General features: G+C 37.8%; 1 protein-coding gene across 8 annotated transcripts in view; it reads left to right on the forward strand.

Moving 5' to 3' along the window:
• Window positions 1-60: 60 nt before the first annotated feature.
• CEP295 (centrosomal protein 295) overlaps window positions 61-14,682 on the forward strand; it is a 42,282-nt gene continuing 27,660 nt past the window's right edge. For 3 of the 8 annotated variants that reach the window (XM_029960948.1, XM_029960950.1, XM_029960949.1), the window contains exons 1-8: window positions 63-598; window positions 956-1,156; window positions 2,936-3,060; window positions 3,916-4,009; window positions 9,634-9,741; window positions 11,089-11,229; window positions 12,340-12,523; window positions 14,119-14,310. In XM_029960948.1, coding sequence (XP_029816808.1) covers window positions 491-598; window positions 956-1,156; window positions 2,936-3,060; window positions 3,916-4,009; window positions 9,634-9,741; window positions 11,089-11,229; window positions 12,340-12,523; window positions 14,119-14,310 — 1,153 coding nt within the window. In that variant the 5' untranslated portion in view covers window positions 63-490. Of the gene's footprint in view, window positions 599-955; window positions 1,157-2,935; window positions 3,061-3,915; window positions 4,010-9,633; window positions 9,742-10,124; window positions 10,294-11,054; window positions 11,230-12,339; window positions 12,524-14,118; window positions 14,311-14,682 lie in introns of those variants that run through there. The other 5 variants (XM_029960953.1, XM_029960951.1, XM_029960952.1 and 2 more) reach the window with 5 other exon arrangements.

Here is a 14,682-nt window from a genome sequence, read left to right on the forward strand (position 1 = left end):
TGAGAATATTTCAATACAAATCACCTAGGTGACCAGTCTGCTTTACTGTGTGGTGTGCTTTTCAGTAGTTTGTGGGTTTGTTTTTTAAATCTTCCCAGGAATGGGTTTGGTGTTCTCTGTTCACTTTGCAAATGTGCATGGCTGGTCCACAAAGTAGAATGTGATACTATTGCAGAGTTTGGTACATAGCTCAAAATAGCTCAGAAACAGTACCTTTTGTGACTGTGACAAAGACAGTACCAATGTTGTTGATTATAATTAGAATCATAGAATTGTTAAAGTTGGAAAAGACCTCCAGGATCATCAAGTCCAACTGTGAGTTGGAACAGATGTGAACAGTTGTAGCTCACACACTTAGATACCACAATAGATTTGGCAACGTTATGGCAATGCCTGTTTTTTATAACTGGTTTACCTATGTAATTTATGCACAATTTCTGTTTTTCTCTGTGTTGTTCTCATAGAAGTTGATTATTCACGATATCCAAAGATGAAGAGGAAAGTTACAACAGCTGGGAAATTGAGGCATAGTCCTAATGAAGAAGCCATGCTTCTGAAAGAAGAATATGAAAGAAGAAGAAAACTGAGGCTACAACAAGTATGTCTGTATTTTTCCATGGTTTGTATTTCATGTGATGCTATAACAAATAATTTAGAAAAAATCAACTGAAAAATAATTTAATGTAAGCTAAATTTCAGAGTAATAGTATTGTAGAATCATGGAATTGCTTAGGTTGGGAAAGACCTTCCAGATCATCAAGCCAACCATTAACCCAGCACTGCCAAGTCCACCACTAAAACGTGTCAGTAAAGTATTTTCTGGCCAGATGGTTAATGGAATAGTAGATGAGATGGAAAACTGGAAGGAGGGTGGACTTACGTTGTGGAAAGTCTTGCTGCAAAAAGTGTTGGGGTTTTTTGAGTTGCTAACAAAACATAAATTCTGTTTCTACAGGTTAGAGAGCAGCAGAAGTATATTGCCTTGCAGATAAGGCAGAAGGTAAAGCAGAGGAGAGAAGAACAATTGCATCAGTTAGAGGAGGCACTGAGAGCTCAATGGCAGAAAGCACAGGATCAAAAGATGAAAGCCCTGGAAGAACTGTATTTATCAAACTTAAGAGCAATTGGTGAGGGTCACCGACAGGCCAAGGAGAATGTAAGTAAATACAGTATTAAATTATTGTGTTATGGTTTAACCCCAGCCAGTAACCAAGCATCACATAGCTCACTCCCCCACCAGTGGGGCACAGGAGAGAACTGGAAGGGGAAAAAGGTCAAAAACTTGCAGGTTGAGATAAAGACAGTTTAACTGGGAAAGCAAAAGCTGTGCGCACGGGCAAAGTAAAACAAAACAAGAAATTAATTCACTGCTTCCCATGGGCAGGCAGGTGTTCAGCCACCTCCAGGAGAGCAGGGCCCCATTACATGTAACAGTGACTTGGGAAGACAAACACCATCACTCCAACTCTCCTCATCTTCCTTCTCCTTCCCCGAACTTTATATACTGAAATGATGTCCTGTAGTGTGGAATATCCCTTTTGTCTGTTTGTGTCAACCTGTCCCAGCTGTGTTTCTTCCCAAATTCCTTGCCAGTGTGGCAGTACAAAAAGCAGAAAAGGTCTTGGCTCTGTGCAAGCACTGCTCAGCAATGACAAAAACATCACTGTTATCAACCCTATATTCATAACAAATCCCAAACACAGCCCCATACCTCTGCCAAAACCAGCACATGTTGTCAGAGGAGTTTTTTATGTTCTTAAAATCGCAAGATTGCTGTTTAGTTTTGGTTTTTTTAATAGTCTTAGTTTTAGAATCCTAATACCTAAACAGACAACTTTTTTAAGAATGAAAACTTTTTAGAAATGGTTACGTAGTTTTTTGCAGATGCCTTTTCACAAGACTGCTCTACAGGCCTATCTGCTAAGGCTTTTGCTATGCAGACTTTAAAGGTTATTTTTTTTGCATTAGGTTGTATACATATATTATAGTGTATGTTTGTGCTTGACTAAATTGCATATGGTGACTCCTTGTCTCAATTATGGCAGTAATATACTAGCTTTTTCTCTAACGTATAACTTGTCTATGGTTAAGATAATACACTTAACATTTTTTTCCCTTCAATGCTCAAGTGACATGGAAAGCCTTGGTAAGAGCTTCAGAGGTCTTTGACTAGACTGCAAAATGATGTCACTTTTTATTCTGCACCTATAAACTGGTTTCACTTTCTTTAAAATCCTGTAACTTGTGTAGACTCTGTTTGAGAGATCATTGTGGCTGTTGGGTAGAAATTTTGTATAGATTTGACTCTGAACTGGGTTTATAGAAATCAGCCAGTGGTCCCACGGATTTCTTACATGAATTTTACAAAGTAGCTTACTTCCTGAATTGGTCAGGATCTTTAACACAAGTAAAATAGCATTATGCCTTTCCATATCTGTGTCTTTAAATCAACTTCTTTGTAAAGTCCTTTCCAATGCTAGGATGGGTGAGTTTCTGAAAGACTGTGGAAGCAGTGTCATAAAAACAGAGCTAATGATAAAGAAATGTTTCTGTTGATACATGACTGTTGCAGTTGATGACTGAAAGGTAGTAACACGCTTTTTCTACACAGTCCGCATTTGCTAAGCTGTGTATGTATGTAAGTATATTTATATTATCCTCTTTATCAAACTGATGCAGAGAGAAGCTAAGGTTTCTATATCAATATTTGGTTAAATTGGCTGAGGAATGTGGCAGGTTTGCTGCTGTTGGTGGTAGAGAGGAAGAGAATAAAGATGGCAGAAAAAGAAAAGTTATTATATTTACCCTAATACAGTTAGAAAGTCGTTTCTAGCTTGTGCTTCTTACCAGCAATACATAATTTGAAATATCACACTGACAGTATGAGAAGTGAGTAAAATCTTGTATTAAGTGCTTACAATATTTTATTGTTAAGGAACCTGATTTAGAAGCTCTGGCAAAGCAAGCAGAAGAAAGGAAACAAAGAGCAGAGACGAGACATAGAAAAGCTCTGAAAGAGCAGAAGTACCAGAAAGAAAAAGTTCTTCATGAGCAAGCCCGGTATGCAATAGTTGTTTAGTTTTATTAAGAATGTGTTTTACAGTGTCATAAGGTGAAAGGCAAACATTTTGATGCTTGGAGCTTTTTCATACTTGAAATTTTATGGGTTAGAGAATTGATGGTCATGGACAATGCTTGTGGATTTTGATAAGAACTGTAGCTATAAAACCAAGACAAAAATGTCTGGTATACAAGCTGGCCTCATAGACTCTCCATGAGTGGGGGAGCTTTCATCCCTGTGTTACTATTTTCAGTCAAGCTTGTTGGCTGACAGCTGTTCAGTGACATGAAGTGAAATGTTCTCAGGCCAGTTTCTGATGAAGAATTACCCACTTGAAGAAAAAGACCTACTGCATTAGTCATGGTCTTCCTTGTTAAGATTTTTTTATTAAGCAGATTGGACCAAAATTGAGCTGGCATGAAAAATTATCTGTGTCCTCTTGGGGATAGTTGTGCTTGAGTTGATCTGAGACCTGTTGATTAAATAGTTAATTTTGTCTACATTTGAGCAGTTAAAATCTGGTGAAGTGACATGGCTGCTTCCTGCAGAAGTGGAAAACAGGGATTTTGCACTGTTCTTTAGAAGGTTGCGTGTTTTAACATTTTTGCATTACTTGAAATTAATTTTTAGTGGCGCCTTCCAGCGTAAGTTCTCTTGACTTTTCAGTGTGCTTTTTTTTATGTCTCAAACATTCAGTGCAGGTACATCGAAATCTGTTTGGTTTTAGGTTTGCTTTTTATTTTGTACAGTGCTCTCACTGTTGCTTGAATACTTGAATAACTTGGCTTCTTTTTTTTTTTTGGTTTGTTTGTTTTGTTTTGTTTTGGTGGGATGTTTGGTTTTTTTCCCTGAAGACGAACAGATGCACGTAAACATGCTCTGGAAGTGGAAAGGCAAAGAGCAGCTAAAGTTGCAAGCCTGCCACCCCCTCCACCACGTCCTTTTGAGGTATGTATCCATGATGCAATAGTGATCACAATTTTGGGGTACCGTGTAATGTAATGATTTGTTTACTGGTCTGACTCCTCACAGCAGGATATCTAAAATTGGTATTTGCATACTGTAAGGAGAGTGGTTCAGCAAAAAACAAGAGAACTAATGAATTATGTATTAACAGACTTCATACTACTAGACTTTGGTAATTACTTCTGATCTCTTGTTAGGTGTGATTTTTATTTCTTGTCATCTGCAATCTTATTTTTGTGGTTAACGTGTCTTTTTAAACTTTTTTCATTATCTTATTTTCACTTAGTAGCCACGGTGGTATTAACTCTACAATGATCTTTCTCAGCATGTACACACCTCCTCAGCTTTCTGTCACAATGATGCAGTAATAGCCTTTTGTTTAGTTCTGTAATAAAGACATTACTACCTTTTTAGCTGTGGGGTTTTTGTTGGGTTTTTTTGTCTCCAATTTCTTTGATTCTTGTAGGGAATGCTAAATATAGGGTAAGCTGTTTAATTTTGATAGGAAACCAGCACCCAAGGCTATTGAGGAGGCTATAAGCTTTTTAGGGGTAACTTTGTACCTCCATCATGCTGCTTTGATTTTACAGAGGTTCTGCATAGGTGTAGAAGCTCCTGTAGGATTGCAGATCTATGCTGCAGAAGGAACATTATCTACATTTTTCTTTGGAGTTAACTTTTAGTAAGTTTAATTTAACAGAACTTCATTAATGGAGAGTTTAAGTTGCCTTTGCTGCTGTGCCCTTTCAGACCGTTGGGTTCAGGGATTTTCAGGCCATTGGATTCAGGGATATTCAAACCACTGAAAAGGAAAAGAAAGAAAGGATTGAAGTATACTTATGCCTCTAACAGCCAGTGAAGTTATCAAAACTTTTCCCAGCAACATCCAGCACTATGTACAGGTTAGGGTGCGGGATGATGGGGGTTGGTATTGTATCTGGAAAAACCAATTAAGGTTTGATACTCACAGTTTGCAGAATGTTTAGAAGGAGTATCTGTATACTTTCATTTGCATCCCTCAGTACTTGCTTTCCATAGGTCTCCTCACTGTCTGTCCAAGGATTTTCATATTATGGAAGTTGGATATGAATGAGGATTAAAGCAAGTGTTGGAGTGGTAAAGTTTGGGGTTATTTCTGGTGAATTAAGTACATGCAATATTGAAATTTAGAACATTTGGAATAAGAACCTGTATAATACAGTTCAGGTAAATTCACACACTCCTTCATGCTGCTGTTTTCCTCTACATTGTTCCACGTGTAGAGGAACATTCTCCTCTGCGTTGTTCCTGTTGTATTTGCTGTAGTGCAGATGAAGTCTGTATCAGTCCAAACTGAGTCTTTATTTCCTGCATTTCAGATGTTTCTGTTGCTCAGTCTGGCATTGTTGGAAAAGCATGAGGTGCTGCAGCATTGCTTTCTAGAAACTTTTGCAGTTTAGGATATGTTTTATGTTGCATTCTATTTTAAAAAACCCCACAGGTAGTCACTGCAGTTAACCTCCATATTTGTAGATGATGTAACAGCTAAAATGACATGGTAGTTACTATTTAATACTTTATCTGGCAACATCAGTAATGCATCTCTGCTTCTGTTTTATAAATACAGGATTTTCTCCTCGTTCTTTAGTCTTTTTTCACAAGGGTAGCATTAGACTTTGTTTTAGGGTTTCCCCAGGTTCTGGTACAATTGAATTTGTGATTGTGTTGGATGACAGGTCTGGGTCAGTATGTGAAAAAATTAATGCATTTCCACCCATGAGCAAATGTCATTTACTTGTGTTTTCAACAAATGTGATTTTAACTGGTTTTAGCAGAGTTTGCAAACATCTAGATTTTCTACAATGTGTGGGTTTTGTTTCTTTTATGAAGTTCATGCTCTGATAAGGGCAAATTGAATCAGTAATTCTGCAGACATCTTGAGTTTTTGTTGAGGAAAGAGGTTGCTCTATTTCAATATATCACAGTGTGTCAATTTGTTTCATTTAAAGACTGACTGACTGTGAACCTTTTTCCTAGTTATTGTATCTGTATGGATTTTAATCCTTTTGTGGTAGGCCTGTGTTGCTGGGAGGGCACAGGGTGAAGAATAAAGTTATTTTCTTCAAAGAGTTGTTGGGTGCCATGTACTTCTTGGGGTAAAATGCTAAGTAATTGAAAGATGAGAAATTTTATTCCTGTTTCTCTTTTGAGAGAGAGAAAACAAAAGATATTGACTGTTAGTTTTGGGGAGGTAAATCTGGGGCTTTATCTTGCAGATGCATTACTGAAAAGGCAGTGAATTTGAATTGCTTAACTTTAAAATTTTGTGAATTGCAGCAAATTACAGGGTCATCTGCATAACCACACTTGTTTTCTTGAATCAATTTGCATAAGGAGCTTATTGAATATAACTATAATCATAATCTGATGCTTTGTTGCAAGAAAATTGACTAAAATTTTATAAAATGGAGCTAGGGCCATGCTGTTCATTGGATGATTACTTGGAATATAAGAAACACTTTCTGAAGATACTCCTATTATTGTTACTTTGCCCAGTTACAAAAGAAGTATTTTTACTCTATTGTCATAAACAATTTTAGTTCTCAGAAAGATGGATTTCAGGAATTGAGGCCATATTTATTTAGACCAAATAAGGAGTTACTTAACTGAAGTTAAACTGTAAACACCACTTTATTAACAAGTGTCACAGGGTTCTTGTAAACTTTTTTTTTTTTAATATGATCTACTAGATTTTTATGTAATGAAAATAAACCCTAAAAAGTGTCACTATACTCTTATGGAGTATTCATAGCATTTGTAGAGTTGGGGTTGTGGCTTTTATTTTGGTTTTTTTTCCCCCATTTCATGATACATTGCTGCTCCAGTTTTGCCAAATTTAAGTATGAGATTCCTTGTTTTTTGGGGGCAGTAGGGGGAGAGGGGAAAGGAGGGAGGAGTTACAAAACCTTGATGCAGAGTATGGTATTTTATTCAGCCTCAGTTGCTTTTGACATTAACTGGAAAACTGTAGCCTCCAACATAATTCTCATGTCTTCTTAGCTTTTGAATAAAATTCTGAAGACTTGATTGATTACATGTAATTATTAATTATTGATTTGTTAATTTTACATTTTTAAAATAATTCAGAAGACAGGTTTAATTGTACATTCTGAAAGTAACACAGTGCAGGGCGAGCAGGTGGTGATCTGGCTAATGAGGTTTAGGCATGGGACTTCTCTGTTTTCAGAACTATAATCAGTATCTACAAGTGTTTTGGTTAATGTAGAACTGCTAAAATTCTATGCCTTTTATTGATTAGCAAAGTTAGCAACTATTTTTTTTCCTGCTAGAATAACATACATTTACTTAAGGACCATAAAATAAGTTACTGAAGTTCTGTTGTGAAGGTTAAAACTAGTTTCAGCAGTTGAGGGCCCCTCACTCCATGAAAGACATTGAGGTGGTGGAGCATGTTCAGAGAAGGACAACAGAGCTGGTGAATGGTCTGGAGCACAAGTCTGATGAGGAGCAGCTGAGGGAGCTGGGATTGTTTAGCCTGGAGAAAATGAGTCGCAGGGGGACCTTCTTGCTCTCTACAACTACCTCAAGGGAGGTTGTAGCCAGGTGGGAGTTGGGTTTTTCCCCCAGGTAGCAAGTGACAGGACAAGAGAAAATAGCCTCAAGTTACACCAGGGGAAGTTTAGACTGAATATTAGGAAAAATTCCTTTACAGAAAGAGTTGTCAACCACTGTAACAGGCTGCTCAGGCAAGTGGTAGAGTCACCTTTCCTGGAGATACTTAAAAGATGTGGTGCTCAGGGACATGGTTTGGTGGACTTGGCAGTGCTAGTTGGACTTTATGATCTTCAAAGTTCATTCCAACCTCAATGATTCTGTGATTCTTTCATTTTAATTTAAAGACTTCACTTTCTATAGTCTTTTTAAAATAGTAAGTGATAATCAATATTAAAATTTGTATGCCTAATCTTATGCAGAGATAAGTTTAAGATATTCCTGAGACTTAATGCTGCTCTTTGTGTATATGCATTTGTTTACAGTCATGTTAGTTTTAAAACACTCAGGCTATGAAACTTGCTGTTTTAGTTAATGTGGACCAGAATCTCTTTTAGGGAAAAATCTGAGGAAGAGGAAGCTGAGAGAAAATTAATGGAGGGGATGTTAAAGAAGTACAATGGCAGGTCTGTATCAGGGCTTAATTAGATGTTGATACTTTTGGTCTGTGTTTGGCCGAGCCACCTGCGAGAGTTTATCTTTTTCCTGCCAGGTTATGAGAAAATAAGCACTGATAAATGGGAACTTCCTCCTTGAAGGAAGAGTTTGGTACAAACTACAGTTAATTGGTGTCTTATTATTGGCTGACCGCCTTCCAAGGGCATTTGAAGGAGAAAGTGAAGAGGAGGAGGATGAAGTAAGCCCCTAGACTCATTTAGAAAAGACCCCCTGAGGTATAGCGCGCAAGCACGGGGGGAATTGCAAAGTACACACACATGTGCAGTAGGGGCACCACTTACGTAATATTGGGAGGGACTGAAGGCCTCTAGTTGGGCGGTGCTGGCCACACCTGCCCAGGTAGACGTCACCAATTAATTGTATAAAAAGCAGATAGCTCATGCTGAGAGGGAGAAGTAAGCTTCACATCAAAGGACATCCCTGCCTTTTGCGGGGCACCCGCCATCTTATGAGCCTGCCGACACTCCAAGGATGCAACTTCTGCTATGGGTAGTTTTAGGCATTCTGGGGTCAGTAAGATAACTTCATAAGCAACTTCTGGGTGACTGGGGGAGTTGTACTGAGGGCTTATTTTTCTCCTTCTTCCTCTCTCCTGTTTTTTTTTCGTTTTGTTGGCCACCTCTTGATGATAAATATTGTTTTTTGTTGACCTTTCAATGGTCTTTGTTTCAATCTCGGCATCCTTCAGAACTCTCCCTGGAACACAGGTCCTACAGAATACTAAGAATACCTAACCTAACTACCTAAGTACTGAGAACATCAGGCTGAAGCCAAAGAAGAAGGAGTGTCTCATGCATCGTTCAGACTTTCAGAAAAGAGTTGAAATGTGTACCCAAAATATTAAAAAAAACCCAGCAACTTAGCATTGTATCAATTGACACTTTGCAGTGAAGTTATAGAAAATGCTCTTTGGTCAGCTGATAATTGGACATAATGGTTCTGTGTTTCCTAGAGCAAGTCTGTACTTGGGAACTGTTACTTTGCTGTTAGGTGTAATTGCATTGTGGATCAGTGGTTGCCCTGCTCTTAGGTGAGTGTGACAGGTGTTGTAAGTGGGATTTCTATTAGTGCGTTAAATGCTTTTAAGTTAGTGCTGTTGAAACGTGATACTGATGAATGTCCATCTGTGTGGAGGAGTTTGCCTAAGACTTTTAAATGCTCTCAGTTGTTAAAGCCCTCTATATCTACCTTGTGCTGATGTGGTTTATTAATTATTACATGTATAAATTTTAAACAAAAATATTTTCAGGAGAGAATTTGGGGGTGTGAATTTCTTTTAATAATAATCTAACTTTACAGATCATGTATTTTCTGTTTAATTGCTTTGCTAGAGATACTGTTCTGTGATACAGCTGTAGTTGTACTTTTCTTCCTAGACAGTGAAAAAGATTCCTCTGGTGAAGCCCTATGGTTCTGGCAACTTTTCTGTTACACGTTACCATATTTCTGGAGCTTATGTGGACAGAGAAGTGGACGAAGAGCAGGTGATTAACTCCAAGTGTTTGTGCTACAGGCTTCCTTATAAGTTTCTTTACAATGCATAGTGTCTGGATATCAGCTATTTGGTTTTCTAGAACTTGTTTAAAGGTATGAAGTTATATAAAGCAGCCGCTACGCAATTCACTAAACAGAATCTTAGGGCAAACTTGTAAAGCCTGTTATGTACTCAGTCACTTGGGGGATCACACCTGACACTCCCTCATAAACAGATGTCTATAAGAAGGTGAGTTCACAAGACTGGCATGACATTTGAACATCCAAATTGGAAGATTTTTGGCTTATGCTGAATTAATAGTTGCGATTACCTTACTCTTCTCTTCTTCTTAGCAATGTCCTCCCAGATTTTACCTTGTATTTGTGTTCATCTGTTCATGCAGTCAACAGTTTCAGCTTGCCTAGAAGGTAGAAGTCTAATCTAGAGAAAAGGAACAATGAATAGATTTTTGCCAAATAGGAAAGACAAAGGCCAAAGTCTGATCAGATGAAGGGGAGGACCTGGAAGAATGAGAGACGGAGCAAGAGCTTAGCTTTTAGAGGTGATTTTTGAAAAGTAAACCAAATAACAGTTTGTTTTATTAGCAATGTGAGACCATATTCTAAGTTCCTGTTCTGGATCAGCCTGTTTTAGACTAGAAAAGGTCTCAATTTTTTTTTTTTTATTCAGTGCATTTGTGAATTTTTAATTCATAAACTTTTAGGTTTTCTTGATATTTGAAGGACTAGATCTAAACAGTAGCAGGGGATACTGTAGTTTGCTCAAGCTTTGTCATGAAAAATTCCAAAATGGTAATTTTTTAGCCTCGCTTACATGGTATGATTTTTTTCCTTAAGTATTTTTTAATTTTCATGTTGGTAAGATTTTCCTCCTTTCAAAATTGCAGATTGTTTCTGGTTTCCTAAGAGTTTGAAAATGCTTCTGGATTTTTTTTTCCCCTTGTTTAAAATAAAACCGTGAGGGTAGAAGTACTCAGTCTGTGTTATCGACTGTATTACTCACTTTACCATGTATTATTTATATTTACCATGTAGGAAAAATAACCACTCTACTATAACAAATAAATTGTGCAAATGGTCATCCCCAGTATAGCTTGAAACTGGAACACTTGGACACCTAAACTTATGAAATATAGAAATACCCATTTCTTTTCCAAAGGTAAAAAATTGGTTTGGTTCTGCTTTCAACTGACAGTTATAAACATTCAAGGGTGTTTATATGGCATTGTATGTCTTTTATAAAGTGCTTTTGCTGCGGAATTATTCATTTATTTATTGTTACATATGCTTTAAACTATCAAAGAACTTCGTGGACTAAACTATTGATTGACTGCCAGCCAGATGCTCATTTAGCTGCTGAAGAAGAAGGGAAACGTTTGGAGGAACTCCATAGGGAAGCAGAGAGGGAGAGAAGAGAGCAGCTTGAAAAAGCACATCTCAGAGGAAGTCATGCCTTGAAGAAGGTCCACTTGGCCAAGGTAGACAAAGTAGTTCTGCCTGTTTTTAATATCAAAATGACCGCTGTTATGTTGTATGTAGGTGTCATAAAGGAATACATTTACAGGAGGAAAATTAAAGGACTAAATGATGTTTGCAGAATGTCTTAGAAAAAAAAGCAAATACTGTTTGCTTCTTTTGGCATCTGGAAGGAGTGAGAATGAAAGAACTCTAATTTTTGTTATCTTAATGTTTGACCAGCTATTAACCAATAGGTAATAATCAAGCTAAACTTTCTTAATCGGTGATAAGTTCTACTTTTCTACATCAGCTTTAGTTGGAGTTAGTTATTCTGTACTTCAGGGGAAAAATAGTTTATTATTAAGGAGGTAACAGGCTTTTTTATTTTTTAAAAACTTCTCAAAGTTTTTAGTTAAAGACTGAAGTTCTGTTAACATGCAAGTCTGGAAATGTTGAAATTGTTTCCTTTAAGAAGGAAAACCTGAACTATTGGTAAAGGTTTTTGTACTGAAAACTACACTCAGAAGTTGTCTGTTACCTTCACATGTGTTTTTGGTGGCTAGAAATAGCAAAAGCTTCCTGTTTTATCAGTTGAAATATGATTGGCCTTGAATGAGTAACCAAACTAAAATGGGGAACTATGGAAATACTAATGATGCTCCTGAAGTTAAAAAAAAAAAAAAAAGCCAAAACAAAAACCCACCAAACTTCAACTTTTTTTTTTTAAAAGGTCTCATATATAATCATAGCATACTAAAGAATACTTAGTTCACATCTTAGAAAGTAGGAATTGCTGAAGTATATACTAACAAAAGTAACTTTCCAAAAGAAGTATTTGTTTACTTTGTAAAGTAGAAGATTTAATTTTGTTGAGGAAAGTTGGCTACAAGCGTACAGTCTGATCCTTTATTTAATATTAGATATTCTAGGTATTGACGACTCCTGTGTCTAAAGGTCAGATACAGCCTTTTCCTGAGGAAGCATTTCCTCCCTAGAATAAGATTAACTTTGAACATTAAGGATTAAACAGATGTCATGGTAACCAAAGGGATGCATTTTGTCAGTCCTGATGTATGACTGTCTGAATGTGAACACTAAAGGTTTATGTTATCCCTTCTTTATACTTGAAGGACAGGGAAAGGCTGCTGGAAGAACTGGAGCAAATGCAGAGTATGGATCGGCTGCGCAGAAGGCAGGTTGTTGCACAGATGCCACCTCAGCTTTTAGTGCCAGCATACAAACGCCTGGAAGTAAAAGCAGAATGGCAGAGAGAACTGGAGTCTGCATTTGAAGAAATGTACAGTGAAGACAGGAGTAAGTAATTTGTTGAAGATTGCTGAATCTGATAACCCAGTAGAGGAGAGACTGCTGCAGCTGCCTGTTCCCAGGTCCAGCTGGTAGCAAGGCAGCGTGTGCGTTACAGTAGGTACACACACACACAGGCTTTCAGTACACGCAGACCAGCATAGATAACACAGCATTCACATTAAACACGAACAGCACAAGTGGCCTCTTTCTGTTTACTGCTCTGGTTGATCAGGATGAAAGACTGTTAGTGGAATGTATGTCTTTATGTGCGATATGGATCCCTCTAGCACTTAGTCTTAAACATTCAGTATATCTAGTAATTGTCTTCTGCATCCCAGATCTCTGTCTGCCACACTACGGATGCTCCAGTAACAGGTCTTAGACACCCAGACTATCCAGTAGTTCATCCTGGACCCTGTAGCCTTCCAGTTACCTCTCATATCCACGTACGCACTCAAATGCACACATGCTCAAATACGTGCTGTGGATTACTCAGTGAGTAGCTTTGGACACTCACTCTACCTAGCAGCTGGCCCTTGATCCTTAGTCTTCCAAGTTGCCAGCTCCTGGGGATGTGAATCCGCAAGGTCTGCTGCTCCATTCCAGTTGTTGCTGCACAGGCCCAGCTGAGCGTGTGACCATATGCACAGACATGCACATGCTATGAATCCCTGTGGGAACTGACAGTAAAAACTCGGTCTACCCAGTAGCTGACCCTGGATCATCTTGTCTCGGAGATGCGCACACACCTGCTGACAGGTTTCTTAGGATCCCACAGTCTCCCTGGTTGCTGGCTTGAATGCTTGGATCTCCTGATCCCTCCATTTGCCAACTCGTAGATCTCCTGGCCTCTCCAATATCCAGCCCAGTCTTACGGGTGCTCCATACATAGCTCGTAAGCCTCTTACCATTCTTGCTGGCTAGTCTGGCTAGTGATTTGCTAGTCACTACATGCTGATACTCATACCTACGTAACATTCCCTCATTATGGCCTCTGCATTTAGCAGTGCTCGGGATGCAGCTGTGCCTGTGACTTTTGGTCCCCACTCCAGTTGCTGGCCTTTACACTTCTGTGCACACACATGCATACAAAATACAATCCTAAGGTGATCTTCCCATGTATCCCACATCCCTTGTAGGCAGTAGCACTTAGTTGGTAAGGTGATCATGGCAGAATTTCTGTTGTGTATTCTTCTGGGATTTCACACCTGGGCCATCTGATAACTCTCCAGTGGCAGCTTTGTGAGCAGATAGGTCAGGATGTGTCTTTTCCTTGATAAAGATACTGGAATCCTGTGTAATTGTTCCTGTGAGCTGTTTTTTGTGTAAAGATGAGCCTTTGTCACATCAACTTTTATTTTGAAAGACCGCATATTCCAGTGGAAACCCCTATGGAGTTTCTGAATGAATAGATGGCTAATGATCTATACAGTTTTGAATCTTCTACTTTTGAGAACAAAAATAAAAAGTGGATTAAATCTGTTGTGAAACAAGATAATGATATTTGAACTTCTTGGGGATTTGTATGTGAGTGTAGTGTTGCAGTCTTGCTTGCTTTGTATTCCAGTTGATCATTCTGTGTCTTGTGTTCTTTTAATTAGACATGAAAGGAGACCTGATTTTGCATTTTGAGCCACAACCTTTGCCAGCCCCTTCTGACAGAGTTCAAGATAATGATCTTGATATCTCTTTGGAGCAAGAATCTGCTTGTCACAGTCAACCAGAGCCTGCTTGTGATATTCAACTAGAATCAGAACATGTAATAGAAGAGGAGGTCCCTAGTGAATCAGAAAGTAAACCTTCTAAACTTCATATTTAAATTAAACTTTTTATAACAGAAGAGATTTAGTTCAATATATCAAATAAATAATAGTATTAACTAAAATGTCTTAAGTAGTATAATTTCTTACTGTGTCTGAAATACTTCAGTATCAAGTGGTTTATGATGTTTATCATGGATGATAATACCCCAATGATTATGAATTTAAAAATGAAAATGTGACTTCTTTTTCTAATATGTGTCAATTTGTTAGTATACTAACAATAATTTTTAATTGTTTTAAGGACTATACTGTTAGTAGCCATAATTATTCTGATATAGTTAGTATAAATTATGGAATGATCCTGGTGTATGAATTTAAATAACTATTTTCCATTTTGTGTTT

Source organism: Manacus vitellinus, unplaced genomic scaffold (genome assembly GCF_001715985.3).
Source record: "Manacus vitellinus isolate BGI_N305 unplaced genomic scaffold, ASM171598v3 scaffold_2_pilon, whole genome shotgun sequence".
Taxonomy (NCBI): domain Eukaryota; kingdom Metazoa; phylum Chordata; class Aves; order Passeriformes; family Pipridae; genus Manacus; species Manacus vitellinus.